The sequence below is a fragment of the Pan paniscus genome, chromosome 5 (assembly GCF_029289425.2).
Source record: "Pan paniscus chromosome 5, NHGRI_mPanPan1-v2.0_pri, whole genome shotgun sequence".
Lineage (NCBI taxonomy): Eukaryota > Metazoa > Chordata > Mammalia > Primates > Hominidae > Pan > Pan paniscus.
The window spans coordinates 149,557,210-149,575,874 of NC_073254.2; the positions used below are offsets into that span (position 1 = coordinate 149,557,210).

An 18,665-nucleotide genomic window follows, 5' to 3' on the forward strand; every position below is an offset into this window, starting at 1 on the left:
ATGGAATACTATGCAGCCATAAAAAATGAAGAGTTCATGTCCTTTGTAGGGACATGGATGAAACTGGAAACCATCATTCTCAGCAAACTATCGCAAGGACAAAAAACCAAACACCGCATGTTCTCACTCATAGGTGGGAATTGAACAATGAGAACACATGGACACAGGAAGGGGAACATCACACTCTGGGGACTGTTGTGGGGTCGGGGGAGGGGGGAGGGATAGCATTAGGAGATATACCTAATGCTAAATGACGAGTTAATGGGTGCAGCACACCAACATGGCACATGTATACATATGTAACAAACCTGCACATTGTGCACATGTACCCTAAAACTTAAAGTATAATAATAATAAAATAAAATTAAAAAAAAAACAAATCAAAAAAACAGAAACAAAAAAATAAATAAAACAAACTTGAATCAAAAAAAGTTTATGTGTATATATTTTGACATAAATAGACCATTTTTAAATATCATTTAACTTCTTGGGAAAAAAAACTGATACGAAATCTCAAGTTAAAAATGGCTAAAAGAAAATTCTATTTGCCTAGTAATTCCTATGCATAAATCAACATGTTCAAGGAGAGGATGAGGATCAACATTATTTGTAACTATACCAACTTTCCAAGGACAAATAGTTCATAATTTCTAAGGAAGCCTTCTATAGTAATCATCTCAGGCTACCATAACAGAATGCCAAATGGATGATTTAAACAACAGAAATTGATCCTCACAGTTGTGGAGACTAGGAAGCATGAGATAAAGGTGCTGGATAATTCAGTTCCTGGTGAGGACTCTTTCCCTGGCTTGCAGACAGCTGCCTTCTTACTTTACCTTTCCTCCTTGATGCATACACATTAAGAAGAAGGGAGATCTCTCTTTCTTCCCATCATAAGGCCACTAATTCGTGATGAAATCTTGCATATTAAAAAGCCACTACTCCTAAGAGACCCACCCTTATAACCTCACCTAACCCTAATTATCTCCCAAAGCCCCCATCTCCAAATTAACAAATGAATATTGGGGAAATAAAAACAGTTCATAACACCTTCTTTATTGAATAATAATCTCTCAGCTCAGAAGAACTCTGGAACACCAAGGCAAAAAAGGCAGCATTATGTTAAAATAAAAACATTTAAAGTCAAATTGGAAGAAATATTTATCATTGTAATAACAATGCTGCTGAGTTTGGTTGACTTATACATTATTTACTGCAGGCCAGGTGCTCTTCTATAACATTTCTATTCTCTATTATATATACTCATTCAATGTGCAAATATGATAAATCTAAGGGTCCTAAATATACAGTTTATATATTTGTTATAGAGTATATATAACTAGTACTGTAACAGAGAAACAAATAATATAAAAAGATATCTCTCCTGGTTTTATGAATTCACTAACAAACATATGAGACATTATTAGCCTCATTAGTTATCCATGAAATGCAAATTAAAACAGCAAAATGTCATTTCTTCACGCATGAAATTAATGAATATTAAAGAAAATGATGGTGAGAAGACATTGAGATTATCACTCAACTGTCATTGATGGAAGTATAAATTAGTATGACTTTCCTAAAAAGCAATTTGACAATATATGCAACAAGAGCTTTACAGATTTTTCTCCTCATCAAGCCAGTAATCATTTTCTGGCATACTTCTCAGAAATTAAAAAATGAATGATTGTAACAGCTGGGTAATAAATCCTTATATAAGTTAGATTGTTTCAAAAAATACAAAGAAGGACCTAATAATTTTGAGACAGAGATCTATGTTTTTTTTTTGGCATATAATGAACTTTTTAAAAATTCAAAAAACTGAGTATCTCTGAGTATCACTAAAATAATTGCAATTTACATTTGATTGTGAAAAAGTTTCTTGGTGTCTACACATATATAATTGAGAAAGAGGACTAAATTGATGCTGAATTTATTAGGAATAACATCTATCCAGTGATAACTAAATTTTTAAAAAATTGAAACCCTTTCTCAGAACCTAATTTTCAATAAAACTTAAATGTTTTATTAGCTTTATCAAAATATGTGATATATTTTTGTTTCATCAACAATAACTTCAACATATATACTTATTTTGCTGTAGAGAAACACAATTGCTTTGTATCATTGAATACATTACTTTAGGATAAACTTCTAAGGAAGAAAGTCTAATAAAAATAGGAGTTCAAGGGGAAAAAACGTAGAAGTTCTTGCTATTAATGATGAGCTTCCAAGCATTTTTTAAAACAGACAACAGGGTATCAAATCACTATGGTATTGATGTTATTCTTGAAATAATTTAAAGTATTAGAATGTCCTTTGCAATTATTTAAACTTAGGATGAAAAATGTTAGATTTTAATGAAAAAATATTCAAGATAATACATCCTTGTAATAATCACTTTAGGGGACATGTAAGTGGAAAACTTTGAAGAACATTATTATAGTGTACTCGGTGTATTGTTTGCCATCCAATAATTAGGATTTGGAATCAAAGCCTTCTGTAACACTTGTCCTAAGTCTTGTTTTACAGGGCATCATATTTTTCAATGCATCTAGTATATGTTCCTTGGGTTTTGCTATATAAATTATAGTAGGCAGAGCAAAACTCTTATTATATTTAGAGTGAGAATCAGGGTAGCAGCTCCCAACCAAGGATATTTTCAAAAAAGCTGCTAATATGGAACAAGCTTTAGTGTCTCAGAGTTATCAGCCCTTCTTTAACACCAGCTCCCAAACACGCTTAATTTAAAATCATTTGATTTAAACGTGGAAAAGTTTCTTCAAGGTAAAAATCATAAAAAGAAAATTTAAATTAATGGTCTTCCTTAAGGACTGGCAAAATTCTTGGAGAAGGAGGCTTTTTCACCTTTAACCCAATTTTCTTCAGAAGTTACTCTGAGTGATCTTTCAGATACTTTAGCACAGTCAGTTTTCTTCAAAAGTTAATCATTGTGAGTAATATTTTAGATAAGAGGAACCAAGAAGCTCTTGAATTAACTAAAAATAGAAATACAGATAGTTCAGATATTAGAAATTAGATGTGAAAACTATTTTATGATCAAGTTTCCCTCTGCAAAATATCCAACTGGGGAAAAAAAGCCTTGATAAACCTTATTCCTCTGCCTTTTCCCCCAACAATCCCAACTAAATTCATAGTCCCCAATTCCTATTTACATGTTGGCTTATGGCAATAGGCATCTGTTCCCATCACTCCAAAATACTCTAGACCTGCTCTCTAGGTCAGCCCTGAACTTGTAGACTTGAGCTCCAGTGGTTTCTACTTAACTTTCATCTGGTTCACTTCTCTCAATTATTTGACATAGCTGATCATTTCCTTTTTGTTAAACCTGTCGTCAACCCTGACATCTGTGATTTTTACTCTTCTGACACTACTACTATGGTTTGAACTGTTCCTTCTAAGGTATCTCTCCCTTTATGCATCCTGTAAGTGGAGAAAGGCATTCCTCAAAGTTGTTCTTAGCCCTCTCTTGGCCCTTCGCTCTCAATGGACCATTTGTTTTGCTTCTATGGCTTTAAATATCACCACCATGCAAAGTATTTTCTAAATATACATTTTCAAAGAAATCTTACCTAAAAGATGTCTCAGTTCTAACTGTTCAGCTTCTTCAACACTGTAAGCTCAACATATCCTCATCTTCTCTCCTTTCACACCCATAATACTTCCCCCTCTCTTGCCCCAATCCCTTCATTTCAAATCAGTACTTCTCCCAGTTCTGGGAGTCAGTGAAAAGCACCATCATCTTCTAAAGGTCTTTAAACTCCGCTCCCTCACTTCTCTGCATCCAATGGAATCATCAAATCCTTTTGACCTCATTCTGCAACATCTGTCTGCCCCGTTCTCACTTTTCACTGCCACAACCCTAATTCTGAGCCTCATCATTTCTGACCTGATCTAGTCTTCAATATTCTAACTGCACTTCCAGCTTAAGTACCACTATCTCCATTAACAATTACCCAACTAACAGTGTCCTTTCTCTATCTTCCCATTACATTTTACCCATACAATCAGTTGTACCCATATTCTGCTTCCCTCAAATCAAAGCCCATTTGCTAGGGATACATTCCCCATTAATCCTATTCACAAATCTAAATCCAATCTCCTTGTGGAAATGCACATACAATTGATTTTTACATCATCGCAACCTAACTTGTGGTATAGCACATAGCAAGCACTAAAATGCTAAGAAAAACGAATGGATAGCCATTTTTCTTTCAGAAAATTTAGAGTATTCCTTATCAAAATAACATTGTCTAATGAACTCGGTATACTTTGATGTATTATCTAGTTACACCTAACAGTTTCTTAAGAATGAAGAATCTTAATTCCTTTTTTTTTTTTTTTTGTATTTTTAATTTTTTTTGAGACGAAGTTTCACTCTTGTCACCCAGACTGGAGTGCAATGGTGCAGTCTTGGCTCACTGCAACTTCCGCCTCCCAGGTTCAAGCAATTCTCCTGCCTCAGCCTCCCAAGTAGCTGGGATTACAGGTGCACACCACTATGCCCAGCTAATTTTTGTATTTTTAGTAGAGATGGGGTTTCACCATATTGGCCAGGTTGGTCTTGAACTCCTGACCTCCGGCGATCTACCCACCTCAGCCTTCCAAAGTGCTGAGATTATAGGCATGAGCCACCATGCCCGGCTCCTTCCCTCTTCTTAATATCATAATTAGCATGAGGATGAATGAAGCATGTCCTAGAACATGTTTCAGGATTCTTTGACAAGTGGAGATGCACAATCTCTTACTTAATTCTTCATGTTCTCAGTAAAACTCCTTTTGTTTTTGCCAAATATTTGACAAAAAAGTAACAAATATAAGAAGTCATGTTTACTTGCCAACATAATTTTAGTCTCCCTGATTCTGTTACTAAGTATGGATCTCCAAAATAATGCCTTAAAGACATAAACAAGATAGGGCACACAGCTCCCCACATCTCTTGCCTAAGACATTACATTCCTTAAAAAATAAATGAACTTGGTCCTTACCTGTTCTTACACATAAAATCATGCCTGCCAAAATCAACAATTATGCCCCCACAAACTATAACCAAATATACTCTTAGGCCCAAATTTTAATATAATTTTATACATGCTGGATCTTCACTCCCTACATAAAAACTATAATTTAAGCTGCATTAAAACAGTCTAACAAAACGTATCTCTAGACAATTTTTCCAAAATATAATCCTCAATAAGACTCTAAATAAATTTTAATTCTTTAAACATCTAATATTTGTTTAGTCAACAATACAAACTGGGTGATACAAGCAACCAAAGCTAAGACACCCCAAGATTTTCCCCATTGAAATGAGAGTTGTGAAGGCACAAGTAAAGATTAAATCACTCCCTTTTTGTGATTGTAACAAAGCTACACTCAGGTGAAAAATGTAACTGATCGACTGCTCAGAATTGGGCCACTGTCTGTGACTCTCCTTACGAACTTCCCTCCAGGGGAAATTCCTTGTTCACTTTGGCCCTTGCTGGAGGGGAAGGTGACTTGCAGCAGAGATTACATGAAAGCTGTTATTTTGTAAAGGTTACAGGAGATGCAACAAGAGGCAGCGCTGAGCTACCCAGGTGCAGTGAGAGGAGAACATCAAAAGAGGAGTAAAGATAGCACAGAGTGGAGCTGCTTTCTCTGAAGCTTATCTGAGCTCCTTCAGTTGAGAAATCAAGACTTGCAATCTCAAGATAAAAAGCTTGCTTGTGACAAAGCCAGTGTTTCTTGACTAAGTTGGAAGTACCATAGAAGCAGTTTTTCTTGCAACCAATCTATTTCTCTATACAGTATGCAGCTACATGTGAAAATAACTCATGAAACTCTTCCAAGAAACCTTAAGGACTTGAAGAAATGCTTGTATGGAAGGAGGGGGTTCTAATGTTTCATCTAGAATCCTTTCTACCAGAGCCAACTGACTGCATACACAACTTTAGGACACAGGTGAAAAAGAGAAGCTAGATGCCAAGTCCAGATTCCAAGATATGAGGCCAAGTGAAATGGGAGGGAAATTATTATTGCCATTTAATATGTATTAAATACAACATTTGAGAGATCACAGACCCAGAAACACCAGGGCAAGGAATTGGAACTTCTGCCAGCAGGAGCAGCTAACGCCAACTGAAAGAGCCCAGGATTGTCCCAAGAGTGAACAATGTATCAAGACAGAAAATGAACTGGATAAGAGTTTTTCTTCCTAGACCTTCTGGTCTGAAATGCAGGGAGAGAACTCTGTCTTTATGCCAATTTATTTAACTTAAATGAAACAAATAATATTCAAAGTTGAGCTGAGCTCACAGAAGTAGAAAAAAGATGTTCTCACAAAATTATTTCTATGCCCTACGGTGGCACCGATACTCCAAGGAAGAGTTACTAGCACTGATTTCCAGGTGAGATAGTGCGGCACTGGAACCAGAACTCCAAATGAGATCAAGAGGGACATTCCATAAATATCCAGTAAATGACTCCTAACTTGGGGAAAGGAATGTTCATGGGGGATGCTATCAGAATTACCCTTCAAGGGAGGGCTGGTTATTTCTAAATATAGGTGCTGCCCACCCTTCCCCCATTCTCTCATGTTTATTGGGATCTATTACTGATAGGTCTGTTACATCTTTTCTCTGTATTGATGAGAAAAATAGAATATGGCAGAATTTTATATATATGTATATATATATATATATATTTTTTTTTTTTTTTTTTTTTTTTAGACGGAGTCTCACTCTGTTGCCAGGCTAGAGTGCACTGGTGCCATCTCAGCTCACTGCAACCTCCAACTCCCTGGTTCAAGCAATTCTCCTGCCTCAGCCCCCTGAGTGGCTGGGATTACAGGTACACACCACCACACTCAGCTACTTTTTGTATTTTTAGTAGAGACGGGGTTTCACCATGTTGGCCAGGATGGTCTTGATCTCCTGACCTTGTGATCCGCCCACCTTGGCCTCCCAAAGTGCTGGGATTAAAGGCGTAAGCCACTGCACTGGGCCTAGAATAATATATTTTAAACTTATTAAGGTACAGCTCTGATAATATTGAGCATAATAACAAATAATAAAAATACATTTATCAAATCCCATCAGGCAAGTATGCTGCTGAGCCCTTTGTATGGTTAATTCTAGTAAGCTGCTAAGAATATTCCTATTATTATCTTTATCCAAAGTATAAAATGAGGCACAGGTAAGTAACTTGTCCAAGATCACATTCGTTAACCCAGGTAGTCTGGCTCCAGTATCCATATCATCTCTTCTCAAAATATTACTTAAATTTGAAAAAAAATGCTTAAAATTAAAAAAACTCTTTTGCCCAGCATCAAAGGCCCTATGTAAAGCACTTCCAACTTTCTTCTGCTAGTGCCTTATTTGCTCCCTTGTGTGTAGGAGAGCTCCTTATAAGTGCTGTCCATACTCACAGTCCCCAATTCTCACTCTCTTAACCCCGCTATAAGCATCCTTATCACTTTACCAAAACTGGTAAGTCTACTAAGGTCTACTAAGACCTCCACATAGGTAAAGCCAGTGGTTAACTTCTGCCCTTTAACTCATTTGAACTATAAGTAGTATCTGATACTACAATCACGCCCCCTGCAGTTGGCTTCTGGGACACCACTGTCTCTCAGTTATCTATAAGGTTACTTATTTTCAACGTCTTTGCTAGTTCTTTCTTTTCTAACCACTAATGTTGGGTAGCTCCAGGACCGAGTTCTCGGTAACTTTATTTATTATACCCAGACTCACTCCGTTGGTGATCTCATGCAAGGTCATGGTTTAAAAGTCCATATGCATGCTGATGAATCCAGCCCAGACTTCTCTCCTTAATGCCTGCTCATGTAACTGCCTACAAAATATTGCCACTTGGATATCTAACAGGCACTTCAAACTCCATACATCCATGACTGAACTCCTGAATCCCTGCTAACAGTACCTGATTTACCTCCACTTCCCTATTTCTCTTGTTGGAAAATCCATCCTTGCAATGGCTCAAGTCAAAAGTCTTATGGTTATCCTTGATTAAAAATCCTCTCGTATCAGAAAAAATCCTATAGGCTCTACCTTCAAAAATGTATCTAGAATCTGGGTACTTATCACTCCACAGTTACTGCCCTCACCAACAGTGCCCTGTTTCACTCTCAGAAATGTCCAGATTTGAACAATAATTGCCCTAACACAAAGCCCTCCATGATCTCATTCCCCATCATGGTGTTACTTCTCTGCCCTGCCCTGTTACTATCACCGGCCCTGAGTCCACTCCAGCCACACAACCTTTGGTAACAGGCACATATCTGCTTTGCACCTTTGTTCTAGTTGTTTTCTTTGCATAGAATATTCTTCCAGGTATCTACATAGCAAGTTCCTTGAAGACTTGCTTCCAGTCTTTGCTTAGTTGTTAATTATTCAATGAGACTTCTTGTGGAATGCTGCAATGACCCTATCCCTCCACACCTTGTCCTTTCTCTGCTCATCTTTTTTGTCTCCATTGTACTTACCACCTTTCAATATGCTATAGAATTTTATTTGCTCATTAATATTTCATTATCAGTCTCCCTCCACTAGAATGTAAGGGCTTTTTGTTACTTTGTTCACTGATGCATCTCAAGGGTAGAACATGTCTGGCATATATGTAGGTGCCCAATAAATATTTGTTGAATGAACACATATACACTAAAAAGTCAGAGTTCACAGTGGCTGGCAAGATGGCCAAATAGGAACAGCTCCTGTCTGCAGCTCCCAGCAAGATCGACATAGAAGGCAGGTGATTTCTGCATTTTCAACTGAGGTACCCTATTCATCTCATTGGGACTGGTTAGACAGTGGTACAGCCCATGGAGGCTGAACTGAAGCAGGGTGAGGCGTTGCCTCACCCAGGAAGTGTAAGGGGTCAGGGAACTCCCTCCCCTAGCCAAGGTAAGCTGTGAGGGACTGTGCCGTGAGGAACAGTGCATTCCGGCCCAGATACTATGCTTTTCCCAGGGTCTTCACAACCCACAGACCAAGAGATTCCCTCAGGTGCCTACACCACCAGGGCCCTGGGTTTCAAGCACAAAACCGGGTGGCCATTTGGGCAGACACCGAGCTAGCTGCAGTTTTTTTTTTTTTTTCGTACCCCAGTGATGCCTGGAACGCCAGTAAGACAGAACCGTTCACTCACCCGGAAAGGGGGCTGAAGCCAGGGAGCCAAGTGGTCTAGCTCAGTGGATTCCACCCCCACAAAGCCCAGCAAGCTAAGATCCAGTGGCTTGAAATTCTTGCTGCCAGAACAGCAGTCTGAAGTCGAGCTGGGAGGCTCGAGCTTGGTGGGAGGAGGGGCGTCTGCCATTTCTGAGGCTTGAGTAGGCTGTTTTCCCCTTACAGTGTATACAAAGCTGCTGGGAAGTTCTAACTGGGTGAAGCCGACCACAGCTCGGCAAAGCCACCGTAGCCAGCCAGCCTCTCTAGATTCCTCCTCTCTGGGCTGGGCATCTCTGACAGAAAGGCAGTAGCCCTATAAAACTCCCACCCCCATGGGACAGAGCACCTGGGGGAAGGGGCAGCTGTGGATGCAGCTTCAGCAGACTTAAACATTCCTGCCTGCCAGCTCTGGAGAGAGCAGTGGATCTCCCAGCACAGCACTCTAGCTCTGCTAAGGGACAGACTGCCTCCTCAAGTGGGTCCCTGACTCCTGTGCCTCCTGACTGGGAAACACCTCCCAGCAGGGGTTGACAGACACCTCATACAAGAGAGCTCTGGCTGGCATCTGGTGGGTGCCCCTCTGGGATGAAGCTTCCAGAAGAAGGAACAGGCAGCAATCTCTGCTGTTCTGTAGCCTCTTCTGGTGATACCCAGGCAAACAGGGTCTGGAATGGACCTCCAGAAAACAGCAGCAGACCTGCAGCAGAGGGGCCTGACTGTTAGAAGGAAACCTAACAAACAGAAAGGAATACCATCAACATCAACAAAAAGGACGTTCACACAAAAACCCCATCTGAAGGCCACCAACATCAAAGACAAAAGGTAGATAAATCCACGAGGATGAGAAAAAAACAGCACAAAAGGGCTGAAAATTCCAAAAACCAGAACACCTCTTCTCCTCCAAAGAATCACAACTCCTCACAAACAAGGGAACAAAACTGGATGGAGAATGAGTTTGATGAATTGACAGAAGTAGGCTTCAGAAGGTAGGTAATCACAAACTCCTCCAATCTAAAGGAGCATGTCTTAACCCCACGCAAGGAAGCAAGAACCTTGAAAAAAAGTTAGAGGAATTGCTAACTAGAATAACCAACTTAAAGAAGAACATAAATGACCTGACGGAGCTGAAAAACACAGCACAAGAACTTCATGAAGCATACACAAGTATCAATAGCAGAATCGATCAAGTGGAAGAAAGGATATCAGAGATTGAAGATCAACTTAATGAAATAAAGAGTGAAGACAAGATTAGAGAAAAAAAGAATGAAAAGGAGCAAACAAAGCCTCTAAGAAATATGGGACTATGTGAAAAGACCAAAAAGACCAAACCTACATTTGACTGGTATACCTGAAAGGGACAGGGAGAATGGAACCAAGTTGGAAAACAGTTCAAGATATTATCCAGCAGAACTTCCCCAGCCTAGCAAGGCAGGCCAACATTCAAATTCAGAAAATACAGAGAACGCCACGAAGATACTCCTCAAGAAGAGCAACCCAAAACACATAATTGTCAGACTCACCAGGGTTGAAATGAAGGAAAAAATGTTAAGGGCAGCCAGAGAGAAAGGTCGGGTTACCCACAAAGGGAAGCCCATCAGACTAACAGCAGATCTCTCTGCAGAAAACATAGAAGCCAGAAGAGAGTGGGGGCCAATATTCAACATTATTAAAGGAAAGAATTTTCAACCCAGAATTTCATAACCAGCCAAACTAAGCTTCATAAGCGAAGGAGAAATAAAATCCTTTACAGACGAGTAAATGCTGAGAGAGTTTGTCACCACCAGGCCTGCCTTACAAGAGCTCCTGAATATGGAAAGGAAAAACTGGTACCAGCCACTGCAAAACATACCAAATTTTAATGACCATTGACACTATGAATAAACTGCATCAATGAATGGACAGAATAATCAGCTATCATCATAATGACAGGATCAAATTCATACATAACAATATTAACCTTAAATGTAAACGGGCTAAATTCCCCAATTAAAAGACACAGACTGGCAGATTGGATAAAGAGTCAAGACCCATCAGTGTGCTGTATTCAGGAGACCCATCGCACATGCAAAGACACACATAGGCTCAAAATAAAGGGATGGAGGAATATTTACCAAGCAAATAGAAAGCCAAAAAAAAAAAAGTAGGGGTTGCAATCCTAGTCTCTAACAAAACGAACCAACGAGGATTTAAATAAATGCAAAGAAGGGCATTACATAACGGTAAAGGGATCAATTCAACAAGAAGAGCTAACTATCCTAAATATATATGTACACAATACAGGACCACCCAGATTCATAAAGCAAGTTCTTAGATACCTACCAATAGACTTAGACTCTAACACAATAATAGTGGGAGACTTTAACACCCCACTGTCAATATTAGATCAATGAGACAGAAAATTAACAAGGATATTCAGGACTTGAACTCAGCTCTGGACCAAGTGGACCTAATAGACATCTACAGAACTCTCCACCCTAAATCAACAGAATATACATTCTTCTGAGCACCACATTGCACTTATTCCAAAATTGACCACATAATTGGAAGTAAGACCCTTCTCAGCAAATGCAAAATAACTGAAATCATAACCAATAGTATCTCAGACTACAGTGCAATCAAATTAGAACTCAGGATTAAGAAACTCACTCAAAACCACACAACTACATGGAAACTGAACAATCTGCTCCTGAATGACTACTGGGCAAATAACGAAATTAAAGCAGAAATAAGTAAGTTATTTGAAATCAATGAGAACAATGACACAACATACCAGAATCTCTGGGACACAGCTAAAGCAGTGTTTAGAGGGAAATTTATAGCACTAAATGCCCACCGGAGAAAACAGGAGAAATCTAAAATCGACACCCTACCATCACAATTAAAAGAACTAGAGAAGCAAGAGCAAACAAAATTCAAAAGCTAGCAGAAGACAAGAAATAACTAAGATCAGAGCAGAACTGAAAGAGATGGAGACATGAAAAACCCTTCAAAAATCAATGAATCCAGGAGCTGTTTTTTTTTTTTTTGGAAAAGATTAACAAAATAGATAGACCACTAGCTAGACTACTAAAGAAAAAAAGAGAAGAATCAAATAGACACAACAAAAAATGATGAAGGGGATATCACCACTGATTCCACAGAAATACAAACTACCATCAGAGAATACTGTAAACACCTCCACGCAAATAAACTAGAAAATCTAGAAGAAATGGATAAATTCCTGGACACATACACCCTCCCAAGACTAAACCAGAAAGAAGTCAAATCCCTGAATAGACCAATAACAAGTTCTGAAATCGACACAGTAATTAATAGGCTACCAACCAAAAAAAGCTCAGTACCAGACGGATTCACAGCCAAATTCTACAAGAGCTAAAAAGAGGAGCTGGTACTATTCCTTCTGAAACTATTCCAAACAATAGAAAAAGAGGGACTCCTCCCTAACTCATTTTATGAGACTAGCATCATCCTAATACCAAAACCTGGCAGAGACACAACAACAGAATAAAATTTCAGGCCAATACCCTGATGAACATCGATGTGAAAGTCCTCAATAAAATACTGGCAAACTGAATCCAGCAGCACATCAAAAAGCTTATCCACCACGATCAAGTTGGCTTCATCCCTGGGATGCAAGTCTGCTTCAACAACCACAAATCAATAAACATAATCCATCACATAAACAGAACCAATGACAAAATCCACATGATTATCACAATAGATTCAGAAAAGGCCTTTGATAAAATTCAGCACAACTTCATGCTAAAAACTCTCAATAAACTAGGTATTGATGGAACATATCTCAAAATAATAAGAGCCATTTATGACAAACCCACAGCCAATATCATATTGAATAGGCAAAAGCTGGAAGCATTCCCTTTGAAAACCAGCATAAGACAAGGATGTCCTCTCTCACCACTCCTATTCAACATAATATTGGAAGTTCTGGCCAGGGCAATCAGGCAAGAGAAAGAAATAAAGCGTATTTAAATAGGAAGAGAGGAAGTCAAATTGTCTCTGTTTGCAGATGACATGATTGTATATTTAGAAAACCCCATCATCTCAGCCCAAAATATCCTTAAGCTGATAAGCAACTTCAACAAAGTCTCAGGATACAAAATCAGTGTGCAAAAATCACAAGCATTCCTATACACCAATAATAGACAAACAGAGAGCCAAATCATGAGTGAACTCCCATTCACAATTGCTATAAACAGAATGAAATACCTAGGAATACAACTTACAAGGGATATGAAGGACCTCATCAAGGACAACTACAAACCACTGCTCACAGAAATAAGAGAGGACACAAACAAATGGAAAAACATCCCATGCTCACGGATAGGAAGAATCAATATCGTGAAAATGGCCATACTGCCCAAAGTAATTTATAGATTCAATGCTATCCCCATCAAGCTATCATTGACTTTCTTCACAGAATTAGAAAAAACTACTTTAAATTTCATATGAAACCAACAAAGAGCACGTATAGCCAAGACAATCCTAAGCAAAAAGAACAAAGCTGGAGACGTCATGCTACCTGACTTCAAACTGTACTACAAGTCTACAGTAACCAAAACAGCATGGTACCGGTACCAAAACAGATATATAGACCAATGAAACAGAACAGAGGCATCAGAAATAATGCCACACATCTACAACCATCTGATCTTTGACAAACCTGACAAAAACAAGCAATGGGGAAAGTGTTGGGAAAACTGGCTAGCCATATGCAGAAAACTGAAACTGGACGCCTACCTTACACCTTATACAAAAATTAACTCGATGGATTAAAGACTTAAACATAAGATCTAAAACCATAAAAACTGTAGAGGAAAGCCTAGGCAATACCATTTAGGACATAGGCATGGGTGAAGACTTCATGACTAAAACACCAAAAGCAATGGCAATAAAAGCCAAAATTGACAAATGAGATCTAATTAAACTAAAGAGCTTCTGCACAGCAAAAGAAACTACCATCAGAGTAAACAGACAACCTACATAATGGGAGAAAATTTTTGCAGTCTATCCATCTGACAAAGGGCTAACATCCAGAATCTTCAAGGAACTTAAACAAATTTACAAGAAAAAATCAACCCCATCAAAAAATGGGTGAAGGATATGAACAGACACTTCTCAAAAGAAGACATTTATGCAGCCAACAAACATGAAAAAAAGCTCATCATCACTGGTCATTAGAGAATTGCAAATCAAAACCACAATGAGATACCATCTCATACCAGTTAGAATGGTGATCGTTAAGAAGTCAGGGAACAACAGATGCTGGAGAGGATGTGGAGAAATAGGAACACTTTACACTGTTGGTGGGAGTGTAAATTAGTTCAACCATTGTGGAAGACGGTGTGGTGATTCCTCAAGGATCTGGAAGCAGAAATACCATTTGACCCAGCAATCCTATTACTGGCTATATGCCCAAAGGATTATAAACCATTCTACTATAAAGACACATGCACACGTGTGTTTACTGCAGCACTGTTCACAATAGCAAAGACTTGGAACCAACACAAATGCCCATCAATGATAGACTGGATAAAGAAAATGTGGCACATATACACCATGGAATACTATGCAGCCATAAAAAAGGATGAGTTCATGTCCTTTGCAGGGACATGGATAAAGCTGAAAACCATCATTCTCAGCAAACTAACACAGGAACAGAAAACCAAACACCGCATGTTCTCACTCATAAGTGGGAATTGAATAACGAGAACACATGGAGACAGGGAGTGGAACATCACACACCAGCGCCTGTCAGAGGTTGGGGGGCTAGGGAAGGGATAGCATTAGGAGAAATACCTAATGTATATGACAGGTTAATGGGTGCAGCAAAACACCATGGCACATATATACCTGTGTAACAAACCTGCACGTTCTGCACATGTATCCCAGAACTTAAACTATATTAAAAAAAAAAAAAAAGTTAATTATGCCTTCTTATCGTAGACATCCCTTCACTTACTTTCCCGGTTCACTGCCTTCCTTCTTGTCATAATCCTTCTGCTTGAAATGGACGTTGTGAAAAGCCTAATTTCAGCTTCGAAAAATGTCCTCTTCTACCGCCCTTCCCATTCAATGGATTAAGGATAAAAGCAGACAAACAGATTGAACATAGAAACTCTGAAATTATTTACAATTTCAGAATCGGTAATCAAAGCAAGAGCTCCACAGTGTTCTTACCTAGCTGCCTTGCAGATGCCTGGCACTGAGTCTTAGCAACTTCCCTATGAACTCGGGTTCATTTTAAAAACTTCCCGTAGTTTCGATTCAAAGGAATGCCTGACCAATACTGCCACCTACTGATGAGTAGGTGAGAAATCAGGACAATCAGATGGAGAGTTCAAACCAGTTTAATGAAAATGAAGACAGACAATAACGAAAAATTCCTTGAAGTCGGTAAAATAATCTGCCTTTCCCAGAGAGTACTAGTAAGGAATTTACATCGAATCCTACAGCAGCATTAAGCAAAGATTGTGTAAGTGCAAAGAATTACAGTGACCTCTGATATAGTCTGGCTCTGTGTCCCCACCCGAATCTTATCTTGAATTGTAATCTGAATTGTAATCCCCATATGTTGGGGGAGGGATCTTGTGGGAAGTGACTGAATCATGGGGGCAGTTCCCCATGCTGTTCTTGTGATTGTGAGTTCTCACAAGATCTAATGGTTTTGTGAGGGGCTTTTCCCCCCTTCACCCTGTGCTTCTCATTCTTCTCCTTCCTGGCACCATGTGAAGGACATGTTTGCTTACCCTTCTGCCATGATTGTAAGTTTCCTGAGGCCTCCCCAGCCATGTAAGTCAATTAAACCTCTTTATAACTTACCCAGTCTCAGGTATTTCTTCCTAGCAGTGTGAGAACAGATTAATGAAGCCTCTTTCAGAAAAGAGCATCACCAACGTTACCAGGACAACCAGTCCTCCTTTAAGAATTCAAATGTTTTAAACTCAAGGCAAATATATTTATTTTTATTTTGTCTCATACACACACAGAAAAACAAATAAAAATCTAGCCTGAGATTTAAAACTCACTAAGGAAAAAAAATCACAGCAAAAGCAGTAGGTTAACATCAGGATATTTATATTCAAGGCTCTATGGTATCAAGTTTTTTTTCTCTTTAGAGCCAGGCATGGTGGCATGCACCTGTGGTCCTAGCTACTCACGAGGCTGAGGCAGGAGGTTTGCTTGAGCCCCAGTGCTTGAGGCTGCAGTTAGCCGCGAATGCACTGCTGTACTCCAATCTGGAAAACAGAGCAAGACCTTGTCTCTAAAAAATTTAAGATTTTTTAAAGTCCATATTTTTTGGTTATTTAAATGTGATATTATTCAACATTGATGAACTTGGGTCGTGAGTTCTAAAAGGGATTCAAAATAAAATGGCATTTTCACTTTTTTAAAATTAAGATACTTTTTCATGATCAAAAATATGTTGTGTCTCCCTCCTGACCCTCCTTTTCAGGTAGGTAGCAAACGTTGTGAAATTTAGTTGGCATATGCTTCAGACAACCTTTTACTTAAATCATTATCCTCACTGCTATCTTTTTTTTTGAAGTTGTATACTCCTAAAATGTTTTAAGCACTTAATTTTTCTTTTATATTATTAATTGTTTTCAACCCACTAATAAGTACCATTTTGCTAATTGGGAAATTAATACATATTGTCAAAGAAACAGACTAAACTGTATTTTGAAAATCCTAAAGAATAAAAATTTGTAAAAGGAAAAAAAACTAAAGACGAAAACATATTTACATCTCTGACATCTTCCTACTTTAAAAATTACAAAGAAAATAGAAAACAGAGGTGACTTTTAATAACAAAAAAGTCCATTTCTCAATATTAATAAAGAAAAAGCAAAAATACTCATAAACACGTAGGATTAAAAGTAATGATTCCAAGAGAAGATAATTTAGAAAAAGGCATTTAATTACAAAATTTTCTTTTAAATAAAAAAGCAATGGCACAAATCACCACAAAATTATTTAAGTGATCATATCCACAGGCTGTTCTTGTAATTATATGCTAAAAATTTATGACTGTTCTCATTAACAGCATTCCCCCCCTTCATTAGAGACATCAAGAGCTTCTGAGAATGTGTTATTTTTCCTAAAGTACTACTAAAAGTATCATGAACACCGTTTGTGCGGCATTCATTTACATCACCTTTTATTTACTATATTCTAAACTCATAGAATATTTAACATTTCTCTACTTCATTTCTCTTATTTACAGTACAGAGGCTCATCTCTTGTCACAATATGGTTTGTGCATTAAAATCCCTGGGAATAGTACTTTCGAGAAGATTTTAAGAAATTGACTCCGATTATTTAAAATAAGAACACAAACAAAAGCTTTTTCACCCAGAAGAATAATTCTTCCAGTAGACTTATTCAGGACTTAAAAAAAAAATCCCTCTTTAAGTAAAATACATTCTTCAACCATTACTGGATTATACTATCATGCATATTTATAATGCTAATACGACAACACGTAAAGCCAGCTATGACTTTTAAAATTCCATTTAGAAGAGTACAGTAGACAGAAAGTGCTTTGGCTTTCACTCTCCTGTTATCCATAATCCAATTATTATTTCACATGGGTATATTTTATTTATTCTTAGTATATAAGTATTTAATGGTTCAGTAATAACTGGCAGCTTCTGACAGTCCTATTTTCTTGATCACTGATACAGTTCTGTGAACATAAGTCAGATGAACTGAAAAAAAATGCAAATCGCTTCCTATGATACATCAGGAAAAGGTGGAAGGTTATTATTTGAGCAAATGATTCAAAGAGATGAATACTAACATTCTGTCGTGACAGGAATACTGTGAAATTAGGTATGTTTTAATGTGCTGTCTTCACAACTTGCCATACCTGGTATTTGTTATCTTTTTGGTCAAAAAGCAAACCTAACTGGGAAAGGGTAGATGTGAGGAGGTAATAGAGGTGACAGAGCATATATTACAGTATATATGATTTTAGGAGAAAAGAGTGGGAAGAGAAGACATTTTCACATATTAAAAAAAAAAACTATGTCACATCTGGACACATTTCACAGAGCATATGAAAACTGCCCACAAACTAATTAAGCCTCTTTACTCTCACTCCAGAAATTTTGTTTCTAATAATAACATTAATAATAATTAATATAATTCTGGCAGCAGCACAAATCTATGACTTTTTAAGGCTTAAGAGAGTCATTTTTAAATACTTGAGTACAACTGAATAATATGAGTCCTGCCATTTCTTTTATTTACACTCTTGACTCAGCAAGAATTATGACAGAAGTCCACATGGTTATCTGCAGCTTGTTAAGTCTTCTACAATGGCTTTGACTTTATAACCCACTCAGCATTTGGGTTAAGCTGATATAAATCCTTCATGTAAGTGTCATCATCAAGGCAGCGTTCCCCTGTTAAAATAGATGTTGTGTCAGTTTAATACAGCAGGTAGATTGGTAAGCA

General features: G+C 37.9%; 1 protein-coding gene and 1 long non-coding RNA gene across 3 annotated transcripts in view; both read right to left on the reverse strand.

The window, feature by feature from the left end:
* The window catches only part of LOC103783148 (uncharacterized), an 84,445-nt gene extending 69,042 nt beyond the window's left edge, over positions 1 to 15,403 (reverse strand). The window contains exons 1-2 of the long non-coding RNA XR_010112514.1: positions 15,384 to 15,403; positions 15,166 to 15,267 (exon numbers count right to left, since the gene is read on the reverse strand). This is a non-coding gene — a long non-coding RNA (uncharacterized LOC103783148). The remainder of the gene's footprint in view (positions 1 to 15,165; positions 15,268 to 15,383) is intronic.
* Positions 15,404 to 16,784: 1,381 nt separating this feature from the next.
* The window catches only part of ARHGAP18 (Rho GTPase activating protein 18), a 190,121-nt gene continuing 188,240 nt past the window's right edge, over positions 16,785 to 18,665 (reverse strand). For both annotated transcript variants that reach the window (XM_034962844.3, XM_008952981.5), the window contains exon 15: positions 16,785 to 18,613. In XM_034962844.3, coding sequence (XP_034818735.1) covers positions 18,522 to 18,613 — 92 coding nt within the window. In that variant the 3' untranslated portion in view covers positions 16,785 to 18,521. The remainder of the gene's footprint in view (positions 18,614 to 18,665) is intronic.